Source organism: Podarcis liolepis (genome assembly GCF_965112155.1).
Source record: "Podarcis liolepis genome assembly, chromosome: 3".
Classification (NCBI taxonomy): Eukaryota; Metazoa; Chordata; class Lepidosauria; order Squamata; family Lacertidae; genus Podarcis; species Podarcis liolepis.
The window spans coordinates 61,177,171-61,203,322 of record NC_139557.1 but is presented as its reverse complement, the minus strand read 5'-3'; the positions used below and the strand labels follow the sequence as shown (position 1 = coordinate 61,203,322).

Genomic DNA, 26,152 nt, shown 5'->3' with positions numbered 1-26,152 from the left:
TGTCAGGCGCAAATATATTTTATTGGTTCATTTCTTGCACTTGAAGTACTCTTCGATGACATCTTTGGCCTGAGATTCCTTGCCATAGTCCTACAATAAGACAACACATTAGTAAGACAATAAGCCAAATGTCAGAGCCCATTTTGGGGTACCAAAAACAGGGCATTCGGTAAAATAAAGTCAACCCATATTTAAAAACCAAAATGTAGCCATTTATTGGGACCTCAATGACTACCTAATCTTCAAGGCTCGTACCCTGGCTTTATTATTGCCAGCAATAGTTTGCATTTCTGCAGAACACTTGAAAGTTAAGCAGATTTTATCCAGCTGGCAGTGTTGCCCATCAAACAAGAAAGGGAACAAATAATCAGTTTGTGCACCATTACAACAATCATTTAAAATGTTTTACTTATGAGAAAGATGAGGTGCACGTTTTTAAATTTGGCAAGTATTTAGAAGATTAAAAGAGCAACAAAACATCAGTTAATTGTATGGGTAGGGAAACTGCATCTCTTTCAATATTCCCACATGCAGAAAGTCCCCTCTAACCCCAATTTCTCATTCACCCACCACAGGCGCCAACCAAAAATTTCTTTCTCTTTAAACAGTAGCAAAGCAGCAAGTGGTGTGCTTCTTTGCTGTCAACTTTTATGCTAATAGTTAAGACATTCAGATCTGGATTAATCAAGCTCAAGAGCTGCAATTTGAGACCAAATTAGTGAATAAAACTGCTCTAAAACATGAACCAATTTTTTAAAGAGCACTTTCATCAACTTACTTTGACAACGACACAACTGCAGCCCACAACTTTACGGGGTTTTCCTTCTCTGTCGATCTTGCAGAGACCTACCCATTCACCCAGCTTCTTGTTGTCATCAACCTGTCAAAGATTTTTATATTCCATTAGTACTGCCCTCAAAATAAGATGGCAAGCACAGAAAGCAAGCAAGCAAGCTGTACACTCAGACATAAAGGGTAACGTTAGTGGTTGTTCTCCTCACAAGTCTCAGTAGAGGGAGCCAAGTTATCATCACTGTACAGCAGGAACAGTTCTTAAAAAGTCAAGCATCTAGTAGAAAATATTTTACTGAACAAGCAAAACAGCTTTTGCATTAAATCATCAATCTAAAAGAAGTACATAATCATTACCTTTATCAGGTTGATTTGATGTTCAGCACAAAGTGCTTCAACCAATTTGACATACATGGGCTCGTCACAATTGGATGCAAGAACACAAAGGTGGGCTTGGCGTCTAAAACAATAGACCATTATTAGTTACACAGTGGACTACAGCAAAGATCCAATTCCAAGTTGCTCTTCTGTTCACCCAGAGAGGCCAAATTCCACTCCTCACCTGCAGTTTCCCCAAACCATTCCCATGATTCCACAAATCAATAGGACATTATCTGGTGAAGTAGAACAGGGAATCTCTTTCTGTGTGTTCTTTTCAAAACACATGAGGAAAATTGGGATCAAAGTCATGGATCATAAACAGTATTTTTGTTTTCTTAAGACTTTGAAGTTAGTAACGAAGAACTGCACAACCAGTACACTAGTGAATTTCATACCACTGCTGCAATTTAAATGTAGTTTAAAGTACCAGATGCCCCGTCAGTAACAATTTAGTCCAGGTTTTTAAATGTGTTTTATTTACCTAGTTACAAGTAATCTTAACACAACTATTTAGAATTTTTCAAACTACACTGGGTGCTTTTACCATATTACTCCCACCACTATGACCTTACTAGACTATTTGTGGCTCCTACTCTTAAGACCAATCTGTATGTACAGGTTTGTCAGACTATTATTCTCACTCATAGTAAGAGTGAAGGGGTATCCGACTTTTTAAGAGAGTCATCATTCAAAACCTGTAGCTCTCATCTCATAAACTGTTCAACACTTTGTCCTGCAAGCCACAGAAGTTCTTTCTCTGCCCATCTTTCACTAATTTCTGAAGACATTTTTATTCCAGCAGCCTGTTACCTGCTAAATACAGTGGTACCTCAGGTTAAGAACTTTGCTTCAGGATGAGAACAGAAATTTCGTGGTGGCAAGGTGGCAGGCCCCATTACCTAGAGTGGTGCTTCAGGTTAAGAACAGTTTCAGGTTAAGAACAGACCTCTGGAACGAATTAAGTACGTAACCAAAGGTACCACTGTATATGCTGTTTTAATTAAGTTTTATTTGTGGTCTCTGCCATGGTTGTATTTTAATTATTTTTATAGGATATAAGTTTTTTTTTTTACTATTTTAAGCAACCCTGAGCAACTTTCTTTTCACACTTATAGGAAATGCACGACCAAACTCAAACATGGAGGCACACATACTGGTTAACATCCAGCACTTACTTGTCTAAGGCTTTGGCAGCTTCACGAATTCCACGGGCTAAGCCATCGTGGATAAGTGCGGTCTTCAGCACTTCTTGAAGGGCGGTGTTGACATCCATTACACCTCCAGCAGCAATGCTAGCAAATGAAAAATCACAGAAGAACATGAACTTGCTTTATCTCACCAACGTTCACCTAGGCCCCTTTTGCTGTTAACAGTTGGCCAGCCAGATATTTTTGAACTGGCATGGCACTTAAATCAACATCTGGAATTGGACATACATTGTACCCAAACACTGATTCATTCAACTGCTACAGCAAAGAGATTTTTTTTGCACAGGTCTTAACAAAAGGGCATGGCTTAATTTGTTAAATGCATGTATTTCTTAACAGAGCCCAGATCAGCAAATGGTCTAATATTTAAACAATACAATTAGAACTTCTAAAAACACCTTACTTACAACAGTGGACGCCGTGACGTCTTTGCATTCTATTTCCTCCTGGCTACCCCAAACTATCATTTTCATTGACAATTTGGGTTTTAGGATGGCAGGCAATACCAGTGTCTTCTTATGTATATTAAAACTACTGGGAATTTCAAAAGACTACTTCTAGGTATCTTTTTAAAACAAAAAGCAACAGCAGCTTATACATTTCCTTATAGAGGAGGTCTTGTTCATCTTAGTTGCACTTTCCTGAATATTTTTGAATTCTATGATCTCATGAGAAAGAGCTACCAGAACTGTACAAAATATTCTACATATGGCCACAATGTGTATTTGTTTCCCAGATTGTTCTTTCCTAGAAGCTACTAAAATTGAATTTCCTACATTACTGACAACTTTAAATGAATGTTTGGTAACACAGAATATTAAGTTTGCACACCACCTTGTTTAGTAAGCAACACTACCAGACAAATAAAATCTTTTAAATTTAAAAATAATGTGCCATGGAGTTTTACTTACTTGCAAGCTTGCTAATCTCACTGATCTGCAGCTTATGAGGCACAATGCTGATTTTAAGCTGATCAAGACCATAAAAAGATTGAGGTCTATATCAATTAACGGAGGTGATAAGTATTGTTTCATAAGTTACAAGTCCAACTTTTCTACTCTGCATGCTGCAATTCATGAAGCTGCTGACTACAGCAAAAACAGCATCCTGAGAATTTAGTATGTGGGAGATGTATCACTAATAACAGAGGTTTGGGATGGGGTTGTAAGGAGCATATCAACACAGCCAATTACAACCCAGAACACTAATAAATATTCTGGGATAAAGTTTTGCAGACTTTAGTGCAGCTTTATCCTTAAAACAAAGAGGCAATGAAAAAGACATGGAGTAACAGCAAACCGTAACACTCCTAGGGTGCCATAGGGTTATGTTGCAAGGATAAAATAGGAACGAGGGCCACGTTGGAGGATCAATGCTGTCATAATGGCAATAGCAGTGAAGTTGACAGGGGACAGGACGTTTTTAGAGGCTCTGCACAGCAGGCTAAAAACCCCTCTGAAATTTGCCAGGACCATTTGCTGCTCCGCTGGGATCCCACGATAAATGTTTACAGACGTCCAGTTTCCCACCATCCTCCCCATCCCGCACTGGCGTCCAGGAACAAAAACCCTCCGCTCCCTTCCCCGCATGGAGACTCCGGATTCGGGGGGGGGGGAGGAATAGGGTGCGAGCGCGCACAGGTGTCCGCAAGGTGGAGGGAAGAACTGGAAATTTTCTTCCTGCAAACTTTCAGGCCCTCCCGCAACACGGACGGAGTAGCCTATTTTGCACTGAAGCGCCATGTTCCACTTATCTGAAAGCGGCCGGAGGGGGGCGGGAAGAGGAGAAAGGCTCTGCGGGGCCTTCGCTAAGCACGTGGTTCAAGCGGCCGCGAGGAGAGAAACTTGGGCCCAGCCACGTGCAGCCAGAAGGCGAAGTCCCCGCGCCGGGCCCGGAAATCGAGGAAAATGAGGAGGGAAATTTCCGCCCCGTCGCCGTCCGCTCGCACTTACCCTTCCTCGGCCATGGTTGGTGGTGACTCTCCCGCCCGGGGGGTGGCTGAAACAAAAGAAGGGAGCCTGTTAAACGGGGAGCTGCAGAAAACGAAAGAAAGCGAACAGTAAAGAGAGTCGTCTTTTTTCTCTCCCCCCCCCTAAAAACAAGGAGAAACAAGGGGGGGGCGAGAGAAAGAGAGAGACCCGACACGCGCTGCACCCACCTCACAGCTTCCACGAACCTATGGTGAAAAGGAAGGGGCGGAGCAGCCCGCCCGCCTATTTAAGGCCGCGAGGACCCCGCTCTCCTTCTCCGCGCAGCCGCGCGCGCCTGCAGTTAGGCGTCTAACCATTTCGCCTGCTCGGAGGCGAAAAACAAACGGAGGTTAAAGCCGTTGCCGGTAGTTCCTTAGGAGACGTTGCGGCTTGCGCTGAGCGAACCATCAGTATATAGAGGAGCGCCCCGGTGCTATAAATGCACAAGGGGGCGCCCGTTATATTGCCCGGCTGGCGGCAGCGGCTGGGCGTGCTACCATGAAGCACTGAGACCCGTCGTGCCTGCTCCGCCTCCAGCTCCCTGTTGTCCTGCGCGAACACATAGCGCTCCTCACACTCGCAGTGCGCGACTTCTTGGCAGTTACTACGCGAGGAGGAGGAGGAGGATGCCTAATTCTCCACGCTGGATAGACAAAAAAACGCAGACACAAAAACACCGAATCATTCAAAAGGCACCGGCGGGAAAGTCGGCGGGCGGACCAGGCTGGAGCAAAGCACAACCCGAAAGAGGGTTCCTAGGTTGCTGCTCTCGAACAGTCCCTCCGAGGCCTCCCTGTTGCTGGAGCCGGAGCCTTTCCTTATCGCCCCTCCGAGAGCGCTCCGGCTGCCGAAAGATGAAAGCGCCTTCCTCGCAGCTGGCGACCCTCCACTAGCCATGTGGGGCGCTGAGGCGTGGGAATGCGGGGCAGGGCTGCTAAACCTGCCCGCCTTCGAGGCTCCTTGTTGCTGCTCTTTCTGCTCCGGAGGAGATTCGGGTCTCTGCGGAGACGCCCCTCCAGGGTCGCCGCCCTCCTCGCCAAGAGTCGCCTTTATTGTGGATCTTTCGGGGTCTCTTGGGTAGATTAAGCCGGTGTAGGAACGGATGACTATGGGGAAGAGGAGTCCCGAGATAATGGCAAGAGATGCTCTCCACTATTCCTTGGAGCGCCAGCTGGAGATTGGCCGGAATGGGCAGGAGGATTGTAAAGATGGACCTTTGCCAAATACCGTATTTTAATACCCGTGGTTGGCTAGGAGAAGTTTTTGAGGTTTTTTGGTTTTTTTTTAAAAAAGCGCAGACAAAACCTAAACTTGAATGGTGTAGTCATAAGTTGGCCACATCACTGCCCCATGTGGTAGCTTTGGCGCTTCCTAAAGGCTGCCTGCGGCGTTTGTGAAATGCCCTTCTATGCAGAATCCAGAACGAATGCATTTGCTGGACTAAGATTTAGATTATCTAAGTAGCAAAAGTAGACTGCATCGTGTCCTCAAAAATGCTGTGCTCAGCAGAGATGGCAGGATCCAGTGCAACACACAAGAAACTATGTGTGTACACTGTACATTGTGCTAGAAAGGCGGAAACATTTGAGTACACTCTGCACATGAAATGGGAAGGTTTTGGTTTTTTGTATTATTAAAACCCTCTTAAGTGACATGTTATTATCAAGAAGTATATCCTGCCTTTCTAAAAGATAGTCAAGACAAGTTACAACATACCAGCAAGGAAAGTGTAAGGTAAAGGGTAAAAGGCCCCCTGACCATTAGGTCCAGTCGTGGCTGACTCTGGGGTTGCGGTGCTCATCTCGCTCTATAGGCCAAGGGAGCCGGCACACAGCTTCCAGGTCATGTAGCCAGCATGACTTAAGTCGCTTCTGGCGAACCAGAGCAGCACACGGAAATGCTGTTAACCTTCCTGCCGGAGCGGTACCTATTTATCTACTTGCACTTTGACGTGCTTTCAAACTGCTAGGTTGGCAGGAGCAGGGACCGAACAATGGGAGCGGGGATTCGAAATGCCAACCTTCTGATCGGCAAGTCCTAGGCTCTGTGGTTTAACCCACAGCGCCACCTGTGTCCCAAGGAAAGTGTAGTCAATGGTAATTATGCAATAGGCAGTTCACAAAAGAGTTGGTAACACAGGCATCCTGGTACAGTATTGGTAAATCACTGAACACATATTGGTAAATCACTGAACACATATACCATGCAAATCATTCTTTGTATTGCTTTGTATTAAGTATCTTGAGTAAGGAGAACAGGAGCATTAATTTCAATGGAATTTGCTTTAAGTAAGCATGTTCAGGATTTCAGGCAGCTCATATCTCCTGACCCATCATGTAATGATTTTGGGGCAGATGTGCAGCTAGCAGAATGAGTAGGACTCTCCCCAAATGGGGCTGGCTTACCACACTCTGGAACACACATGGTCACCTAAAGAAAGGGGTAACCCTCTGGAAGGCACGGTTGTCAAACAATAGACATACTTAACTAACTGATCAATCATGTCAATTCTGCCCCACCCCCACAAAAATCCTGGCTACGCCCATGCTGGAAGGTCAGTAAATGCAGAGTCTAAAATTACCAAATTGCTTCTGGTAACAAGTTATTTTAAAAAAAAATCTATCCTCATTCCAAAGATGCTCAAGCTGGCTAACAAACAGTAATACACACAGAATAAAAACAAACCTAATCCCTACAAACTCCCAATGCACACTGACCTTAACAAGTTATCAATAATTAGCAATTCTGCCTTTGATTATAAAGTCAGTGATACAGAATAAGCAATTAACTATTTCAGATCTAACCTTGCAGTTTTGAATTTCTGCTTCTTCCATTATGTTAATGAGGCACAGCATTACTTGGAATACTATTGACCATATTTTGCTTTAGAGAGAAAACTAAGAGAGTTAATACCTTGATAACCTCTGAATCTCCACCAAGTGTCTTCATTACTTTATTTCTACTAACATCTTTGGCTCCCCCCCCCTTGTCTATCTGTGATGCAAAACGGACATACTTGGAATATTGCTGTTCTCTACTGAAAAGCTGAATCTTTTAATTTGTTTCATGTTTGAAGGAGGTGTGTGTGTGGGGGGGGTGAAGTTATACCAGACACAATTACAACTGCTCAAGAAGAAATGAGATGCTTGAAAAGAAGTGGGAGAGCATCCCTCTCCATTTCAAGAACCCGGTGCATTAGATATTAGTTTAAAGGCCTGCCACTCACTTTGAAGTATGGAATTTTGATGACAGGACTTTGGAATATAAAACAGCCCAATTACAGGGTTGGGAATTTTAAAACCAAGAAATTAATCCTACAAAGATACACATTTTTTAAAAAAACTTTATTCTACTGTGAGTAAATTGTACACATATATAACTGCAGAAGTAAGCCAACCATTCTAGGCCTGAAAATTTAAATACATTGTGTGTGTGTGTGTGTGTGTGTGTGTGTGTGTGTGAAGTCCTAGGTGCCACTCCTAAGCAGCAGTGTGGTGGAGCAATACCACTTATATCACAGCAAAGGTCATTGATGTCAACTCTTGGTGCAATAGTCTGTGTGCCAAATAAATGAGTTTTTGTTAGAGAGACAGAAAAACACACACTAATGAGGCTGAAACAATGCATAGCTAACTCTTAAGCTAACACATTTATTCTGGAAAATCCCAGAATTATTTTAGTGCGACCAATCAAAATAGTGCGCAAACTCTGAAGTGAGCAAACTTTTTATAAGGCTGGATGTTTTGTAAATGGGGTGGGGAAGCTGCCTTGATTCCGAAGCCAAATTGGCCGCATTGATCAAAAGTTCATTTTTGCCATATAGTCTTAGAGGTGTGTTGCCATCATGAAATGAAAAACACAGGTGCTACAGCACTTAGCACTGCCCCTACATTTATGGAAGAGGAAACAAAATTCATTGAGGAAGTGGGTTCAAGGCTGGACTCAACACCATTTAGTTAGCATTACAATGGCAATCAGAGAGCATGTGCATTGCACTTTTGAGAATATAAATGTTTGGACTGCTCCTGGGTTGAAACCACAGAGAGATGAGTTGCCCAAATTTCTGTATGAGCGCTCCATCCTAGGCAGTTTTCCACAATGCAATTCAGACATTTGCTGGAGATACTTCACATACAGAAGAAATGAGGTCTGTTTTAGCTTTCTTACTATTCTGTGGTCAACACGTCCACCCGCTGCCCAGAGGCATGCAAAAATAGCCATTGAAATACATTGGCTCCTTCCAGAGGAGGGCATCACATTTCTGAATGGCCATTGAAACCAGAGATGAGCTGCTTACATCACTGTCGCGAATGGGTCGGTTGCACCTTGGGAGTTGGAGACACACACGTACCTGGGAGTACCTTCAATAGGTCTCACTTCGAAATCAGGCATGCTTGCAGTCGCAGCCAAATTAGCCCCACTGAAACAGCTCCATCAGATTTTCAGCAAGACTGCTTACGGATGGCTTAAGTCATAAAAAACGGAAAAAAAACCCTCTTTTCAGCTGCAGGGTCACTTCTAAAATTCCCAGCGGCCTCAGGACCTAAGACTAACAGTACCAGTGGCTGAACCAGAGGAGGAAGTTTTACGCCTTTAAAAAGCCCCCACCCCGAGGAAAGCTTGCGGGATGAGGCAACTTCCGAGCTCAGCTTTCAACTAACCGAAGTGAAGCCTGCCGGGATCCGGAGCGGGATCAGAGTTCGGCGCCGGTTTGCTTCCGAAGCTGTTTCCCCGCTGCCGCCCGGCAAAACCGTTCTGCCGAGTGGATGCCCCGGGCTTGAACCTACTGGGTCGCAGCAGCTGAAGTCGTTGCCCCTATTTGCTGGGAAGATCCGGTTGTTACTTGTGGAAAGCTCGGGAGCCATCGCTCTTTTCTCGCGGGGGGAGGAAATTGCCCGAAGCTGCAGCATCCAGCCTTTTCTTTCCTTTTCCTTACTTTACAATGGGCAGCCCCGAAGCGAGGGGCGAGTTTCCAGGTGAGTGTAAAAATGCTCGGAAACGCTGCTTTTCGATTAGCCTCGCTTCAAGAAGTCTCTTTCCCTCTCCCGCTCTCTATCTCCAAATCCCCGGGCGGGATTGAATCCTAATAGCGACTTGTCCTACTACACACTTACTCAGAAATGTATCCCACTGGTTTAAGAGTTTACTCACAAGTAAGGGTGATAGGGTCGCAGCTCACATGCAATTAGTTATGCTTTAGCAGCCTTTTGCTATACTACACTCCAAACAAAGTAATCAAAACAAAAATAACAAGGTAAATTGGCTATAATCCCAACAATTAATCCGTGTTTTTTTAAATTGTGGAGTTATAAACAATGACGGGGCAGTTTTATTCTGGTAAATATACGTTGCTAGAGAGTTAATTACTTTTTGCCAGGCTTCCTTTCAACATCTCATTAATTTGACTTTCTGCCTTTTTACCTAACTGTATACAGTTACATGGGAGTAAGTCCCATTTGACTCATTGGGGTTTACTTCTGAGTACATAGCACTAGGCTGTTACTTTCCCCCACCTGAGCCAACTCCTTCTCCAAGTTTTATTCCCCAAGAAGTGAATAAAAGGGGGTGGTCTTAAGTTTTGAGTGTGTAAAGATAGCTGAATAGTAGAAATGACATGAGTCTCCCTGAAAAAATGATTAAATCACAGTAGGACACACCCACTGACACTGCAATTGCATGTGGGCTTATCTTACATTAGAACATGAAGGTAACAAGGTACAGCTATTTTAGACCCCTGTACTGCTAGCCTGCACATGTTGCTTATTTCATTGTACTATTAGACTTAGGTGTGGTCCTTTCTCAATGGAGCTCAGCGTGGTTCTTTCATACATTATCCACACAACCAAACCGGAAAGGTAGGTTATGGAATAAAGCAGTGTGTGTGGCTATTCAAAGGTCAAACCTAGGTTTTGTCTCTTCATTTCTCCCCACTCTCAAATATTAATCTGCTTTCTGCAGTAGCATTGTAGAAATGGTCTTTTGAATAGAATAGTTTACGAATTTGGACAAAATGCATGTATAGAAATGCATTCTCCTTTCCTATGCCAAACTTAAAGCTAGTACCTCAAGGATAATCTCCAGCTCACTATGTTTGTTAAGAAATATCTCTATGACTTGAGTTTCAAAAGCTCTTAGCAAATTAGCATGTGGATCTTTCTCAGGCTAGAACAAAAATACAACCTAATATGTACTTTACAACTTAATAAGTTTCTTATTTCTACCCCTTTAGCGCAAGTTTATTTAGAATGTTGGCCCAGATTACTGGACTCTGAGGGTGCAAGTGGATCAAAGGGAATTGCACTGGGCTCTTGAAAAATCTGAACTTTTTTATATTTCTAATTTAACCTGTGAAAACTGTACATGTATTGTTTCTACTTTTAAAGTCATATGCTATCTTGCTTTTTACGTTCTAAGAAATATATTGTTTTCCTTCTAAGACAATGACATACCACAGGTGGCAGCTGAAGAATCCCGAAGGCTCTCTAAAGAACAGATATTTATACTGGTAGCTACAGCATCTATCAACTTCAGTTCAATGATTTGCTACTCAATCCTTGGACCTTTTTTCCCAAGAGAGGTAAATGGATATACAACTTGGCAATCCAGTGCTTGCATCATTACAACTTTTTAAATGAAGACTTTGATAGACTTGCTTGATGACACTTTGTCCAGCAACATGTCTAACAAAAGTCTCGTTTCCCATTGTCTTTTAAAAATCGGGTTTTTCCTTGCAATTTCCCATTGAACTGCAAATAAGGAAAAATGAGGGAGGAAACACTATATAAATAGAATCATAAAAAGCAAGGCTGGAATACAAGGATGGTTGGGGGAAGAGTAGGTTAGAGAGGAAAGTGTGCTGTGGTGTTTGATGTAAAGAACTCACAACATATAAACTGCAAAATGTTGCTGGTGAATCCAATTTCTCTACCCATAATTTTTAAAAATCTTCTATTTGGGAAGTGTCTGAAGACACTTTTTGCCATTTGTTCTCATGGATAATACTTGAAGGGTTGTGAACTCTCTAGGCCAGGGTTGGGGATCTTGTGACCCTCCCAATGTTGTCATCTGAGTTCCTGACCATTGGCCGTGCTCTCTGGGGCTGATGTGAGTTGGGAGTCCAACAGCTTCCAGAGGCCTGCAGATATCCCATCCTTGCTCTGCTAGACCTCTTCCCAGAGACCTGTCCCACCAACAACTTTCTACGGTGGTAGGAAATATTTTGATTTCTACTTTTCGTGTAGGTGCATTCATACACCCCTGTGTATAAAATGCAGTGTGGGAAGCAGCTTTGAACCCATGCCATATAAGCAGATATGGGGCATGTGGTGTGGTGGTTTATTTTCTTTCCATGACTAGGTGCAGGGCACATTCTCTTCTTCAGAAAAATAAAACACCTTGGCTAAGTGCCTGGTAGATTGCAGGTCTGTTACAAAGTTCTGCTCATGTGAATTTTGCTTTCTCGCCCCCCCCCCCATTCATTTGGTGCAGAGATTCATAGATCCACAACCACAGGGTTGTTCAGCAGCAAGCCAGCTGTTCTGCTACAGTGTTTCCTTGGACTTCCTTGTCAATGTCCACCAGCAACGTTTTGTAACAATTAAGCCATTTTAACTGCCGTATTTCTGGCTTGATGTAGTTTTTTTGTTCCAAGTCATTGTGTTTAAAGGAAACCTTTTCTCTGGTGGAATCCACACACACACACACACACACACACACACACACACACACACAAATGCTGTAAAAATGCTTTTAAAAAAGTTTTAAAAATACATTGAATTTTGCATAGCTCACTATTTGTATATTACACTTTACAACACATTTAAAGCATTTTTTTTTTTTGCATCTGTGTAAGCTGAATCCTCTTTTTTTTCTTGTTTAAGGCAGAAAAGAAAGGTGCTAGTAACACTGTAGTTGGACTCATTTTTGGATGCTTTGCATTATTCAACTTCTTGACTTCTTTGATCATGGGAAAGTATGTAAGTATATTTGACAATTTCCATAATGTAAGCTTCAAATATCGTCAGAAGAGCAATGTAATTTTCATTTAGCTATCTTAAACTCCTGCCTGTGTACATCCTTACTAAGGTGTTCTAACACATCTAGAAAATCTCAAGCTTCCTAAATGAATTGCCATAAATTAAAGGGAAAGGTTTTCCATGCTTATGGAGTAGTTACTTTGAATACCTTTCAGTCTGTCCTGTACCCTTTGCAAACAGGTAGACTCATTTGAAAGGTCCTCTCAACAGATCCCATAATGTGAAGAGACAGGAGGTCTGTAAAATTCATACCACCCAATGAATCCAGGTCACTATAGCCTAATACCCATTATCCTGAATTGTACAAACAATGAAGAGACATGTGGCTTGAAGCAATGTGCTCCCATTGAGCTTCATCCACCATCTGCTATACCAGTGCTTGGAGGTGATGATGGACTTAATGCAGGACAATAAATGGAAAGTGGATCCTAAGACGACACAGGTGTTATGTGTGGTGAGATCTTGACTCCAGGAGGTATAACGGCAACCTGTTCTGGGCAGGCTTGTAGTCACCTGGACAGAATAGATCTATTCCTTGGGAGGATCCAACATGGTCACTGGAGGCTCAGGTAGCCCTGGTGGCTAGGCGTGTCTTCTTCCAGCTGTGGCAGGTTCACCCCTTGGAACCCCCTCTTGGACAGATGACTTGACCTTTGTATTTGGACTACTGCAGTGGATTTATTAGCTAATGGGAGTTCTGTGTTGCAGCAAGGAAAGTAGCAGCAGCAAAGAGTGTTGTAACAGTTAATTGCACCTGTTGCTGTTGTGAAAGTAGGTTAATTCACTTATCCATTTAGAATATTTTTAGGTGTGATAATGAGCTGGATGTAAATCTGTAGAGTGGGAAGACATTAAGCTCACAGATTTTTAATTTTGTTTTCATAAAAAACTGAAGGAAGAACAGTAAATTTGAGTACTAAAACTTCTATAAAACTTGCAGAAGCGCTATAACTTTATTATTCTGTAATTTACAGCTTGTACAGATTGGTGCAAAGTTTATGTTTGTTGCTGGAATGTTCATCTCGGGAGTTGCCACAATTCTCTTTGGGTGAGTGTGTGTTGGGATTGTGATACATCTTAAAAAATAAAAATAAAAATTATTAAAAATACTTTATACGAGACTTCAACTCAGTAAGCTAGGGCCTGAGCCATTGCTGTTCTTCTGGACCTCATATATTTGGCAGGATATAGCATCTGTTAATATTTTTTATATTTTTGGCCATTATTGGAACTGCATTTTTAAATTTTCCATGCTTTAAGAAATATAAATATATACATCGTTTGTATGATCCAAAAGATTACTTAAATGCTTTGCCCAAAGCAGCTCCTAACCTTACATGCAAAAGGACACAGGCTCAAGATGTGGATATGGATTCTGCTTCACTCCAAAGTACATTTCCCTTTGAAATCCCGAAAAAGTGGAAATGTAAATTGGTTAGGGGTCCGTTCGTTGATGCCTGATGTCTTGTCCAAAGCACCTCCCAACTTATGAACCTTTGCTTAATTGCAGTGCTTTTCTCAGATATCTTTTATGCATTCACTGCAGACGACAACTTTGCCAGGCAGATTTGACCCAATATTTGCCATAAGGTGCAGCCTGTGCTACTTACACAAGAGGGCCTTGCCAACATGTCTATTATACGAGAGCACTGTACTAGATGTGTTTATGCATAAGAGGCCTAGAAGCTGCATTAACTTTTCTTTTGATTTTAGGATGTTGGACAGAGCACCCGATGGGCCAATATTCATAGGGTTGTGTTTTGCAGTTCGAGCCATGGATGCGATTGGCTTTGCCGCAGCCATAACAGCCTCGTTTTCTATTCTAGCAAAGGCTTTCCCCAACAACATTGCTACAGTTATGGTATGTATGAAGCCAGGAGCTGATTTTGAGTAATCACGGTTAATATGTAATGTGGCATGATACTGCTTTCAATGTGTGGGAGCATTCTCTGCAGGGTTCTAGGCAGGAGTTTTTTTCCATCCCTGTCTGAAGAGACAAAAGGGGGGAGGGGTTGAACCTGTGACCTTTTGGCTGTGAAGCAGAAGTTTTAACACTTCAGATGCTCTTGGGACCTGTTGAGACTAGGAGACCTGCATCACACAAATACCGCCTTGGGTGTCGTCTCAATACACTGAAATTAACTTGGGAAAGTTTCATTTGGTAAGGGATGTTAAGATTGTGATGTTTTAATTTTGCATGACCATCACAAGTAACTAAACTACAAAGGCAGGTCTGTGTTGTTGCTTTAAGAGCTGACCTTTTAGCTGAATGCTGATAGCACCAAACCAGAAAAAAACATGACTAGATGATAGTATATAATAGCTTTCACTACACCATGTGAGCTTAGCTTTAGTATCCTTGGACCAATATTGTTGTTCTCTCCACCCCCTTTTACTTTAAGAAAACAAGCTTGTGCTTTACCATTGTGGCATTGGGCATTGTGGCATTTTTTTAAAAAAAAGAGATTAAAGGTTTATATATACTCAAATGCTCTATAAGCCAAGGGGTAAAAAAGTTAATACCTTCATAGAAGCAAAACTTAGCACTCCATTGATGCTAATGAAATTTGTACTTCTCACTAATTCTGTCCTGCTGCACCAACTAGGCCACCTGATCTGATGCTATTGTTGTCCTTCCTTTCTTTTTTTAAGGGCAGCCTTGAAATTTTTACTGGACTGGGACTAGTTCTGGGCCCGCCTCTCGGTGGCTTTTTGTATCAGTCTTTTGGCTATGAAGTCCCTTTCATTGTACTTGGGTGCCTAGTGCTGATCCTGGTGCCACTGAATATGTTCCTCTTACCAAAATATGGTAAGTGGTGTCTTTATTGCCTTTTGGTTCGAATTGGGTTGGAACTTCCCTATTCTCCACTGTGAAGATAGTCTCATGGAGCCTGTTTTTCCACACATTAATGTAGGAAACTTTCCTCTCACCTGTGGTAATACTGGTGACGGTAATAGCTGTGCCCAATCTACAGAGCCCTTGTATTATAAAATAATAACAAAAACAAGAATATACCATTCTTCATCAAAACATCACAGTATAAAACACAAAATACATAACATAATAGCAAATAACCCCCCCCCCAAAAAAACATGCATACTCAGGAGGGTTTTTCCAGTCTATCCTGAATGCTAGCTTTGCTTTATTTCCCCTACCAAAGGACAGGACTGGAAAGCGTAGTAAAAAGTCCCTTTGGGTGTTGCAGGTAGTGGCTTTCTGTGTGCTTCTGTGATACTTTTGAAGTGCCTTAAAGCTGGAGATGAAATTGATGCAGGTTTTTGTAGCATTTTGAAAGCCTGAGAAACCTGTTTGGCCCAAGTCAAGATATTGGCACTTTTGTTTTCAATTCTTTCCCTAATGATCCCAATTGTGGAATTTGCCCTTTTTACTGCAGTCGTACATTAGCTCTGTTTTCATTGAACTAGCCATCGCAACCCCAAGATATATGTATGAAATTAGGATATTCCCCCTCCCCCCAATGTGCCCCAGTATGCTCTTGTTTGCATTGAGCCAGCATTCTAATGTTATTTCCCCTAGGGCGAAGAGATCCTTTTGGAGCTCTTTGCTATTCCAGTAAGTTGGTGTCGTCAATGAACTTGGCTGTCACAGTATTCACTTCCTTCCTCTACATCATTTATGAGCAATATAAAAAATAGTGGTGCCTACTAGTATTGATGAGGTGGGTGTGGAGGGGTGGGTGGGACGCACTGTTCACTCTTTATTGCAAGAACTTTCCACTCCATTTATTCCTACTTTCTGCTTCCTGCTCTCTAATCAGTTAGGGATCCATAAGACAAGCTCTGTGCTTTTCCCATGACTGCTAACTTTGCTCAGGAGTCTTGTTTTCCTTTGTCTTCCTCTGTTTTCCAAGTGTCAACTTTAAAAATTGTATGCTGCTTTGGGGTAGGACCCTATCCCATTCTGTAACATGTCATTCACACCGAGTGTGATTAAAATAAATAACCTGCCCAAAATGTCACTCTTTGTCTTGTTACAGATTCCACTCCCAGCAAAGATTCATTCTGGAAGCTTGTTGTTCTTCCAAAAGTTATTTTCCTCTGTTTAACTATGTTCACACTGAGTGGATGCTTGAGCTTCCTGGATCCTACCATGTCACTATTTGTCTTGAAAAAGGTAAGTGCAATTGGGGGAAAAGCCTTTCATACAAATGCTTTATCTAAAATTATCAAAATCAACTAAAATTGTATAAGACTGTCAATTTTGCGACGGTCCTGGTGGGAATTCCATAAGGGTCAGTCGCAAGAGGTGTCCTAATGGCAGTTGCTGTCTTGTAGCTTTAAGACCAGATGAAGTAGTGGAGTGGGAAATGCAGTGCTGCAGGTAGAGCTCAGCCAGGTGAGCAGATGACAAGCTCTTCCTCTCTATAACTGCAAAGTGGAGCCAAGTTAATTGAGTTAGTGGACATTCCTAGCATTCATAATGCTAAAGCCTAAGTGAAATAAACACAACTGCAATTTTCTGCTGCATCCTTGGCAGATAGTAAAGGTAAAGGTACCCCTGCCCATACAGGCCAGTCTTGCCAGACTCTAGGGTTGTGCGCTCATCTCACTCTATAGGCTGGGAGCCAGCGCTGTCCACAGACACTTCTGGGTCACGTGGTCAGCGTGACGAAGCTGCATCTGGCGAACCGGCACCAGAGCAGCACACGGAAACGCCGTTTACCTTCCCGCCAGTAAGCGGTCCCTATTTATCTACTTGCACCCGGAGGTGCTTTCGAACTGCTAGGTTGGCAGGCACTGGGATCGAACGACGGGAGCGCACCCCGCCACGGGGATTCGAACCACCGACCATGCGATCGGCAAGTCCTAGGCACTGAGGTTCTACCCACAGCGCCACCCGCGTCCCCCCTTGGCAGATAACAATCCTTAATAATTTTTGTTTGGTTTTATTTTTGTTTTTAAAGTACTAGGTTTAAAATAAATAAATCTGTTACTCATAACAAAGTTGTGCTTTGTGTTCCAGTATAATTTGTTTGATTTCAGACATAAGGAATATCTGAACAGTGTACAGAAATAAAATGTGAAACATCATGCCAATGATAAAAGAGTCTTAAAACTAAAGAACAAGATTCTTTAAATGCAGAGATTAAATAGGCTAATCTTGGAGAAAACTAAAAGTATCCAGCAAAAACTGAAAACATTAAAATGTTGGGGCTTGTTTCACTTCTAAATAAGTGCCCATTTCTCTAACAGCGAACTTTTTCATTTTGTCCAATTTTGTTGAGGCTAGAGATGGGAAGGCCTGGGGGAAAATTGGGGGGGGGGGAGAATGCAGATTTCTGCCTGTTCCCCCCCATTCCCCCCCCCAAAGCAGTTTTTTTTAAAAAAGTTGCAAGTTTTTCTTTTTAAAAATGCAGAAATGTTGCCTTTTCATTTTTATGTTTGTTTGTGTGTGTGTATAAATTGCATAAGAATCTATTGCTTGTAAATCTAACTTTGCCCTGCTGCAACAATGAACTTTACTGAGGGTCAGATGCTATTTTTATGAAATATCAAAAAATCTGCTTTCTTTTTCTAGTTCAAATTGCCTGCTGGTTATGTGGGATTGGTCTTCTTGGGGCTAGCACTCTCCTATTCCTTATCTTCACCGTTGCTTGGTTTTCTCAGTGATAAATTCCCGGTGAGTTCAAAATCCTGCTGTGATTCTACATTATAGAGTTATTAAAGTTCAGTAGGCTTCATAACTAGAAATTCCTGTTCTGAAGTCAAAACACAACCAATCCCACAGGCCTCACTGTGGGCAGAAACAGTGGTGCCTGGCACCCATTTCAGCCAAACCATATCCCACTGCCCATTATGTAAGATTTTGGTGGTTGTTCTAGGCCCTGGAATCTCTGCAAAATGAAGGTGCCCCCTTTAGACAAATGAACAGGGAAAACTTTAAATTAATGTGTAAAAGCTGCAGTGACAACAGAAAGCTGGAAAACCAACCGGTTTTGAAATGGCTCCTTCAATCCCAAAGACTATCTCAAAGTATGAGGCTGGATGCTGGTTTTGTTTATGCATGTCCTGAATGTCACTGTTCTGCCTTAGAAAATATGAAGTGACACTTATAAAGTACATAATTTTTCCTCCTGTCAGTTGAATTAATTCAAATGTAGTTATTTTGACAAAATTCAAGTCGTTCACTTCTCTGTTTCTTGCAGTACTTAAGGAAGTGGCTAATGATTTTTGGAGGCATACTGACAGCGTTATGCTACTTTATGTTAGGACCAGCTCCCATCTTGCACATCGAAAGGTAATGCACACTTGATGAATGTGTCTCTGGCGCTGGCAGTCTGCCCATGTTCTGAAGCTTTCAAACTTATTCAGCAATCAGTAAGCAGGGCAGTGTATCTTCTGCCCTCAAATATTCATATTTTGTATCCAAAAGCTGTTGAATTCTAATATCACATATGTGGTCCCCTTATGACCTTATTCAGCCTGTACACAGTCTGCTGTTTATTCCGCCAAGAAAAGAGTGTGTACTATTGAGCTTTTGGTATTCCTTCCCCCTTACTTTTAACCTGAAATGTTTAGAAGCATGCACCCCCTTTTTTGAAAGAAAAATGAAGACATTTACTTCCATCTCATTTGTGCCAAAGGAGCTTGGGAGATAGTGTAAATCCCAGCAGTTAATGCCACGGGTTCAAGCTTGGCCTTCCCAATTCATGCCCAGAGTACCCTGACAAACAATATTTTCTCATTCGGTGGGAGGTAAATTTGAGGTCCTTTCCTTAAGCTAGTTATGGAGGTGACATAGCAGCATCTTGTATGCTCTTAGGCAAGTCGTCATGCCACACATCGCCTCTCAACTCAACTCCTCATGGCAAACATAATCTCTGAACTTCAGTTCAGAGAAGTTCAGAGATTATGAAGGGTTTGTATGTTCAGCACAGTCCAAAAATCATGACAATTAGCCTAGAACGTCAGGTGCCTGCCTGTGACTAACAAAATCACAATTTCATTATAGGAATTTTGTATTCTACATTATTGGTTAAAATTTTGGCTTTTAATCTTTTTTTATTTTATATAAAGCAACTTAGCAAAAGTCATTAACACACATTGTTGCTAGAATATATTATTACTAATACTACAATCGGGGGGAGGGGCTCCTATAAAATAAATGTTTTGTTACCAATGCTAAAAAAAAGTTAATATATGAATCAAAGGTATAATGAATTGTGTGTTTGCTTATTATTTTATTTATTATATTTATCTATATCCAGTGCCTTCCTCCAAATGAGGAATGTTGCATCATTTCCTCAACTTATTTTAGGATTTTGATTTCCCTCCCCCAGCAAACTCTGGCTCTTTGTTCTAATGTTGGTCCTGATGGGTTTTTCCCTTGGAATGAGCGGTATCCCGATATTCCCTGAAATGCTCAATCATGCATAGTAAGTTATCGTCTCTCCATACACTTTGGGGGAAAAATGTTACTCTTTGGCAATTGCAAAGCGAATTGGAATATGGCTCCCTTGTTCTGTAGTGAATTCCTTTGATGATTATAGGTCTGTGCCAGGATACTTTATATTGAGAGGCAGAGAGACTGTTCCTCCAAGATGTTGTTGGACTCCCAGCCAATATGACCCAAAGTTCAGAGATGATGGGAGTTGCATCCCGGTAACATCAAAATGACCACAGGTTCCTCCACCCTATTTCATATGCAAAGCTAAGACAACATATGAATTAAGATGATGGCAGTGCTTTTATTTTTTAGAAGAACGGCCTCTCTCCCTGAGCTAATGAACCCTTTCCCCAGTGCGAGTACCACTGGAGTACCAGTGTGGTACCTCACACTTGCCACAACCACGTCTCACTACAGAATGAGATGTGGTTTCATGTACAAAGAGAAGATTTTGAAGAGACAGTACTCCATTCCTTTATTCTCCCTGCAGGAAATATTGCAGCTGCCTTTGAAAGTCAAGGCAGGTCTGTTTTGGATGCTGCTACTTTGTGATTCTATGACTTGTCTTCCAAACTGCAGAGCTCCAAAACTTGCATTTCAAAATGAAAAGTTGATACCTTTGGAAATGATCTGTTTGTTCGCCTTTTGTCCTGCAGTGAGAACGGCTTTGAGGAAGGATTAAGCTTGTTAGGCCTGGTATCTGGACTCTTCAGCGCAGTATGGTCACTTGGGTATGTAGAAGGTCATGGATGGCCTATCATTTGCACTCCTATGTCCTCCTCTCTTCTCTCTGTGTTGATACTTACAGAGCCAAAGCAACACTGCTTACTCACAGGAGAAGAGGTCTCATAGGTTTGGGGGTGGGGGGTGAGTACAAAACATGAGTTTACGTGGGTTACATAAATAAGAGTTCCATTGGAGAAAACCCCAAAAATATTCATTGTGTAAGAATGTGAGTGCTGTGTGCAAGGCTGGATTTAGGTTTGATGAGGCCCCAAGCTACCGAAGGTAATGGGGCCCTTTATATGTCCACCTGTCCTTTGTCAACAACAAATTGTCACTGGTTTTTGTGTTGAATATATGCTAAATATGCCCATTACTTACACAAAACACTGTTGCTGTGTGTAGGTTTTATTTTATTATATTTGTTTTTTATCTTCTTTTTTGGAAATGTAGATCCAGCCCCCCCCTTTTAAATGTTTTGGGGCCCCCAAGAGAGTGGAACCCTAAGTTATACCTTGTTTAGCTTCTACGTAAATCCAGCACTGGCTGTGTATATTGACAATGGGGAAGAAACTAGAGGGGAAATCATACAAGTAAAAAAAAAAGGGCCCTTTCAGACTCTTAGCACACATTTCTAAGCCTCTGTTCAAATAATTCAAAAGACCTTTTTGTTTCTAGAAATAGCTACTGGACTTGATCCAATTGACCACGAGCACAGCTCAGAACTCAGAACTGTTTTGACCAAGGGGAGGGGCAGAAGGGGGCATGCCCAGGTCACCCATTCTTATAGTTGTTTGATTAGGTGCACGCCCTGTTATGCCCTTTGGGGACTGGGTTGAGCCCATGCATTTCTAGACTCTGTGGCGGCATTAGGTGTTCTAGGACACACCCACAACCTAAATTTAAAGCGCAAAGCTTTCCCACCCCAAAGAATCCTGGGAAATGGTAGTTTGTTAAGGGTGTTGGGAATTATAGCTCTATAAGAGGGAAACAGCAGCTCTGAGGATTATTTGGGAGAAGCCATAGCTATTCGATTGGTAAAAATGTGCTTTAAATATACCAAAATTGTGGAAACCTTTTGGGAAAAGTGTATTTCTGAGGTTTGATGGCTCATAACACCACTTTTTTTTGGAGTAATACCATGAAATTATTCAGTGGAAAGATAATTCAATGAAGAATGTCATGCAACAAAGTTTGTTCAGTTTTCTGTATTCTATCAAAAGAAAAAGGAAGCACAACTTGCTTAGGTTGATATGCAGTAGTTTCCCCTCATTTGAATGTAGCCAGTGAGCATGAGTGTTTCGAGAGCCAATCGGGTGTTATGAGCCATCAAACCTTGGAAATACACTTTTCCCAAAAGGTTTCCACAATTTTGGCCACTAGTGTGTGGTGTGGATGTGAACCTAGGTAAAATAATTTATCTGGATCCAGAGGTGATTGGTGACATGGAGCAGAGGATAAGGACGGGAAGGGTACCAGTTCAGAAGACTGGAAAAATTTATTGGAAATCTAGGTTTCAATCCATGATAAGTTAATTGCCCTTTGTGAAAAGTTACTCTTGACTAAGTGAAGTCCCATTGAGAAGTAAGTGTGACTAATGTAATAATAGTTTATAAACTCAACACGTTTTGAGCTGTCAGCATGTTTTTTTAGGGGCACTAACTATGCAAACCAGTCTTTTATAATGTCTTGGGCTAGCTACACTTTTCTGGTCTCTTGTCTTGCAGAGCATAATAGGCAGCAGCTGCTCTGGCAGGGGGCAGAATTTCCCGGGATCCTTCTAGTGGCCCATACTGGGGGGAAGGGATGTTTTCGTTTAGCTTTTCTTAAGAAGTGGGCAAATTCTTCAAAGCACCTTGAATCATAACCCGGGATGCAAAGTCTGTGCAAGCTGCATTGGTCATTCTTTCTCAGATCTACATTAAATGTGTGCTTCGCTTCCTTCTCCTAGGTCTTTTGTAGGTCCAACATTAGGTGGATTTCTAAACGACAAGCTGGGTTTTGAATGGGCTGCAGCCATACAGGGTGGATTTGCGCTGATAAGTGTATGTAAACCAGTGTTTTCTTGATATGAGCTTTTATTACATTTGTCTCTGAATGTGTGGCACATTGCAAATATACTATTTGTTTTCTTTTCAGGGGTTAGCTCTTGCAATATATTATATCTACGAGGCCTTGCACAGAAGAAGGTACTGTGACTACTTTTTTATTTTAAAAAATGAATTAAAGGGGGAAATGACTATTTTCATTTAAATGTACAAATAAGCATTTGAGCAAATTTTTAAGTTTTTCCTTCTTTACTTCTGGATTATTCAGCTCGATGCAAACTAAAAATTATTTATTTATACTTATAGCCCACCTTTCCCCCCAAGAAGCTCAAGGTAGCATACAAAGCCCCTTCCCATTTTATCCTCACAACAGCTCTGTGAGGTAGGTTGGGCTGAGAGAGAGCACTGCTGCCCCAGAGTTGCCCAGGGAGCTTCAGGGCTGAGTGGGGACAATATTTTTAACAGGAAAAAGAGAACCAGCAGTAGAAATACACAATAAGTCAGAAGTCAGACTACAAATGATTTCAAAGGCCTGGGTGAATTAAAAAAAGTCACCCTCCCTATGAAGAAGGAACCGAGCGAGCCTCTGTGAGGAGACTATTCCACAACTGGGATACCCCGCTCACTGCTATGTTTTCTATCAAAATATAGCTGCTGGGGGTGGGGGAAGCTGATCAGGATAGGGGCCATGGCATAATCCTGATAAAATCTGTTATGTATTGAAGTTCTCACCCTGGGCCAGCAGGGGGATACTGTAGATAGTTATGCAAATGAAGGATCGAAAGTGACGTTCAGTGATTGGATAGTTTTAGAAAGTTGTTACAATAACGTGGTACTGGAGCTCTATATAAGCAGGCTGACTGAGCCCTTCAGTTCAGTTCTGTCCTGGCCTGTGAATAAACAAGAGCTGTTTGAAGAATCGCTGTGTCGTCTGATATGTTCACCCACAACTTAACAAAATCTTTCATCTAAAGCTGCTATTTCCCACAGGAGGGAAGTTCCCAACAGCAACTTCAAGGCAGCTTCAGGGAGAGAGATTTTTCCTGGGACTGAGGCATTGGCTGGTTTAGCTCTGGCACTTAGCCATATTAGCCGTGGCAACTTGTTTTGATTCCCCCCACATTCAAGTCCAAATATTGCTGTGTCGTGGTGGTGAGTGAAACCGTGTGTGTCATCACAGCCACTAAGACAAAATCATGGTTCGCAAAAGAAAGAGGAAGGAAGAATGTGAAACCGCGCTGAAGCAACACAAATCCATTTGCATCTCTATAGCCTTCTTCCCTTTTAATAGGCAATTTTTTGTGGGCATTTTTAAAATTTAATTTGCCTTTCTGTTTTAATATTGCTGTGGATGCTGAGAACATTTCAAACCTTGTCTTTCTTCTTTTGCGCAGATCCCGTCCCCAAAACCTTCCAGGCACAGAGGAAGAAAGGGCTCGTCTTCTGCCAAGTGCAACGTAGCTGGAAGCCTTCCCTGCTGTCAATTTAAAGCTACTTTTGTACAGATAATTTAGGAGCTTGATACACAAGCAAGAAGCAAGCAAGCAACTGAAGGTGGCCACCTTTGCCTCATGCCACACGGTGGTCTGTAGGTTCTTGACTGCTGTACTGTGGCATTCTGTTTCTAGAGGGGATGCCTGTCTTTTTGGACAGTCGTGTGATAGACCTCTTTGGGCTGGTTCTACGTGAGAGCAGCAAGGTTGCCTGGCGGGCAAAAGTACTTTGCACAATGTGAAAATAATATATTCCACTATGTGAAATATGTTCCGTAATGCTCTACTTTTGTACTCTAATATCACCGGTGGTCAGCACTCAATAAACTTAGTTTCTTCGAAAGTGTGTGAGATGTTCTAGGGCATTTTGCTAATATATTTTTTAAAGATTAATATTCTTAGAAACTTTTAAAGGTATATTGTGACCTAAAACTTTTGTCTGCCTGCTAATTTAAAATAAAGAACACTAAAAGCTGTTTTATGTGTACTTTTTTCTGAATGTGGAAAATTACTGATTGTCTGAGAAATTGATTCGTGTCCAGCAAAATTGTCCTGTTGATGCAAAACCTTTTGCTTGTGCAACTGAACTTCCATTCCCTTTTCTCTTTCTCTACACACCCCAGTTCTCTACTGTTCTGGTGGCTCACTGTAGCCCCCCTGAGCAGATTGGTGGGGGGATTTAGAGAGAGGGGAATGGAAGGAGAAGTCATTCTACAAGTGGAAGCCCTTGTGCAAACAGGGCAGTGTCCTTAGATCATCATGCCCCAGCTGCTTGTATTGCATGCACAGTCTAACCCCAGAGAATTGTTTTGCATTCCAGTGTGTGTGCTCAGCTCCAGTAAATGTGGACTTTCCCATTACCTTCAATAAAAGAGACAAGCACATTCCTTTTGCAAGGTGTAGAGCTGCCCTCTTCATTTGAAAAACATTGCTTCCTGATTTGTTAATTATAATAATTTAATTATAATTTATTATTTATACCCTGCCCATCTGGTGGGGTTTCCCTAGCCACTCTGGGCAGCTTCCAATAAAAAGATTTAGAATACATTAAAACATTATTTTATTCATTGCATTTATATCCCACCTTTTCCTCCAAGGAGCTCAAGGTATACGTGGTTCTCCACCTCCTCATTTAATCCCTTCAACAACCCTATGAGGTAGGTTAGGTTGAGAGAACATGACTGGCCCAAGACAGTGAGCTTTTAAGGCTCACTGGGGATTTGAACCTGGTCTCCAAGATTCTAGTCTGACACTGCTTCCAGCAGACATTATACAAGAAAGAGGTCTTGGAGGAAATATGCATGTGGGTACCTTGCAAATAAAAATCTAATTCAATGTAGCCATAAATTTGTCTGGCTTCTGTTGAAGGTAGATCTATGACTCCTGTTAGCAGGCAGAATTGCCGTTCTACAAGTGGATGGTGGGGCTCTGCCAAGATGGCATTAAGTTTCGAGTTTCCCTAAATATATTAGTTCTCTATTTAATAAGATGTTGTTGAAACTTGTCGGAACATAGGAGGATGCTTTCTGCTGAGACACCACTGGTCCCTTAAGGGATTATGCACACACGGGATTTTCAGTGGCTCAGCAAGATGTTTCCAATTCCCAACTGTTAGCACTAGCAGCAACCAAACAGATGTTCCTACCTAAACGTAGCCTGCTGAAATGAAAGCGAAGCAAGACAGGATTTCTGTGCAAAAGGACAGACTGCAGCTCTGCTCTTGTCTTGAAAAGTTCCTTGGCTCTGAACGGATTCAGAGGCACACTGGGTATTTGTTCAAAAGCACTTTTGAACTGTTTAAGAATGCGTACAAAGCTAGACCAAAAATGCCCCATAAAAACAAAGGGTGGGATTCAACTAAATGAGTCTCATCAACGGAAGTCCTTCACAAGAACTGGCACAATGGGGCTTCTAACCTTTCCTCCCTCCTGCATGCCACCTTAAATTGCCTTGGCGGAAGGGGTCAGGAAACAGCATTGGGGTGTGTGTGGAAGGGGTGACTGTTCCATCTGGCAAGCCAAAATACAGTGGAAGGATTGCCTTAGAAGGATTTATCGATAGAAATTCAAACTCTGTGTGTTGGGCTGCTAGCT

General features: G+C 42.1%; 2 protein-coding genes across 3 annotated transcripts; one reads left to right on the top strand and one right to left on the bottom strand.

The window, feature by feature from the left end:
- On the bottom strand, nt 1-4,393 carry RPS12 (ribosomal protein S12). The gene is made up of 5 exons (XM_083498224.1): nt 4,334-4,393; nt 2,349-2,465; nt 1,150-1,252; nt 779-880; nt 1-90 (listed from the first exon to the last, which is right to left on the bottom strand). Exons 1-5 carry the CDS (start codon nt 4,345-4,347, stop codon nt 28-30), a joined length of 399 nt encoding a protein of 132 aa, XP_083354350.1. The 5' UTR covers nt 4,348-4,393; the 3' UTR covers nt 1-27.
- On the top strand, nt 4,244-24,535 carry SLC18B1 (solute carrier family 18 member B1). 2 transcript variants are annotated; one of them, XM_083498180.1, is made up of 17 exons: nt 4,244-5,346; nt 5,393-6,085; nt 6,442-7,507; nt 8,499-9,327; nt 10,789-10,928; nt 12,232-12,327; nt 13,362-13,435; nt 14,101-14,248; nt 15,040-15,196; nt 16,386-16,522; nt 17,927-18,028; nt 18,555-18,646; nt 19,689-19,784; nt 20,452-20,526; nt 22,470-22,563; nt 22,658-22,707; nt 23,961-24,535. In XM_083498180.1, exons 4-17 carry the CDS (start codon nt 9,294-9,296, stop codon nt 24,025-24,027), a joined length of 1,362 nt encoding a protein of 453 aa, XP_083354306.1. In that variant the 5' UTR covers nt 4,244-5,346; nt 5,393-6,085; nt 6,442-7,507; nt 8,499-9,293; the 3' UTR covers nt 24,028-24,535. The 2 variants fall into 2 exon arrangements, with proteins under 2 accessions (XP_083354306.1, XP_083354307.1); XM_083498181.1 differs by lacking the exons at nt 4,244-5,346; nt 5,393-6,085; nt 6,442-7,507 and having other exon boundaries at nt 7,619-9,327; nt 12,236-12,327.
- The last annotated feature ends 1,617 nt before the right edge of the window (nt 24,536-26,152 follow it).

What these genes read in the sequence shown, in the direction of transcription:
- RPS12 (XM_083498224.1), bottom strand. An exon ending in GCTGCCAAAGCCTTAGACAA is followed by an intron (nt 1,253 to 2,348) that starts GTAAGTGCTGGA and finishes CTATTGTTTTAG; the next exon opens with ACGCCAAGCCCACCTTTGTG. An exon ending in ATCAAATCAACCTGATAAAG is followed by an intron (nt 881 to 1,149) that starts GTAATGATTATG and finishes AATCTTTGACAG; the next exon opens with GTTGATGACAACAAGAAGCT.
- SLC18B1 (XM_083498180.1), top strand. Translation starts at nt 9,294, where the DNA reads ATGGGCAGCCCCGAAGCGAGGGGCGAGTTTCCAG. An exon ending in AGCGAGGGGCGAGTTTCCAG is followed by an intron (nt 9,328 to 10,788) that starts GTGAGTGTAAAA and finishes TTTCCTTCTAAG; the next exon opens with ACAATGACATACCACAGGTG. An exon ending in CTTTGATCATGGGAAAGTAT is followed by an intron (nt 12,328 to 13,361) that starts GTAAGTATATTT and finishes TGTAATTTACAG; the next exon opens with CTTGTACAGATTGGTGCAAA.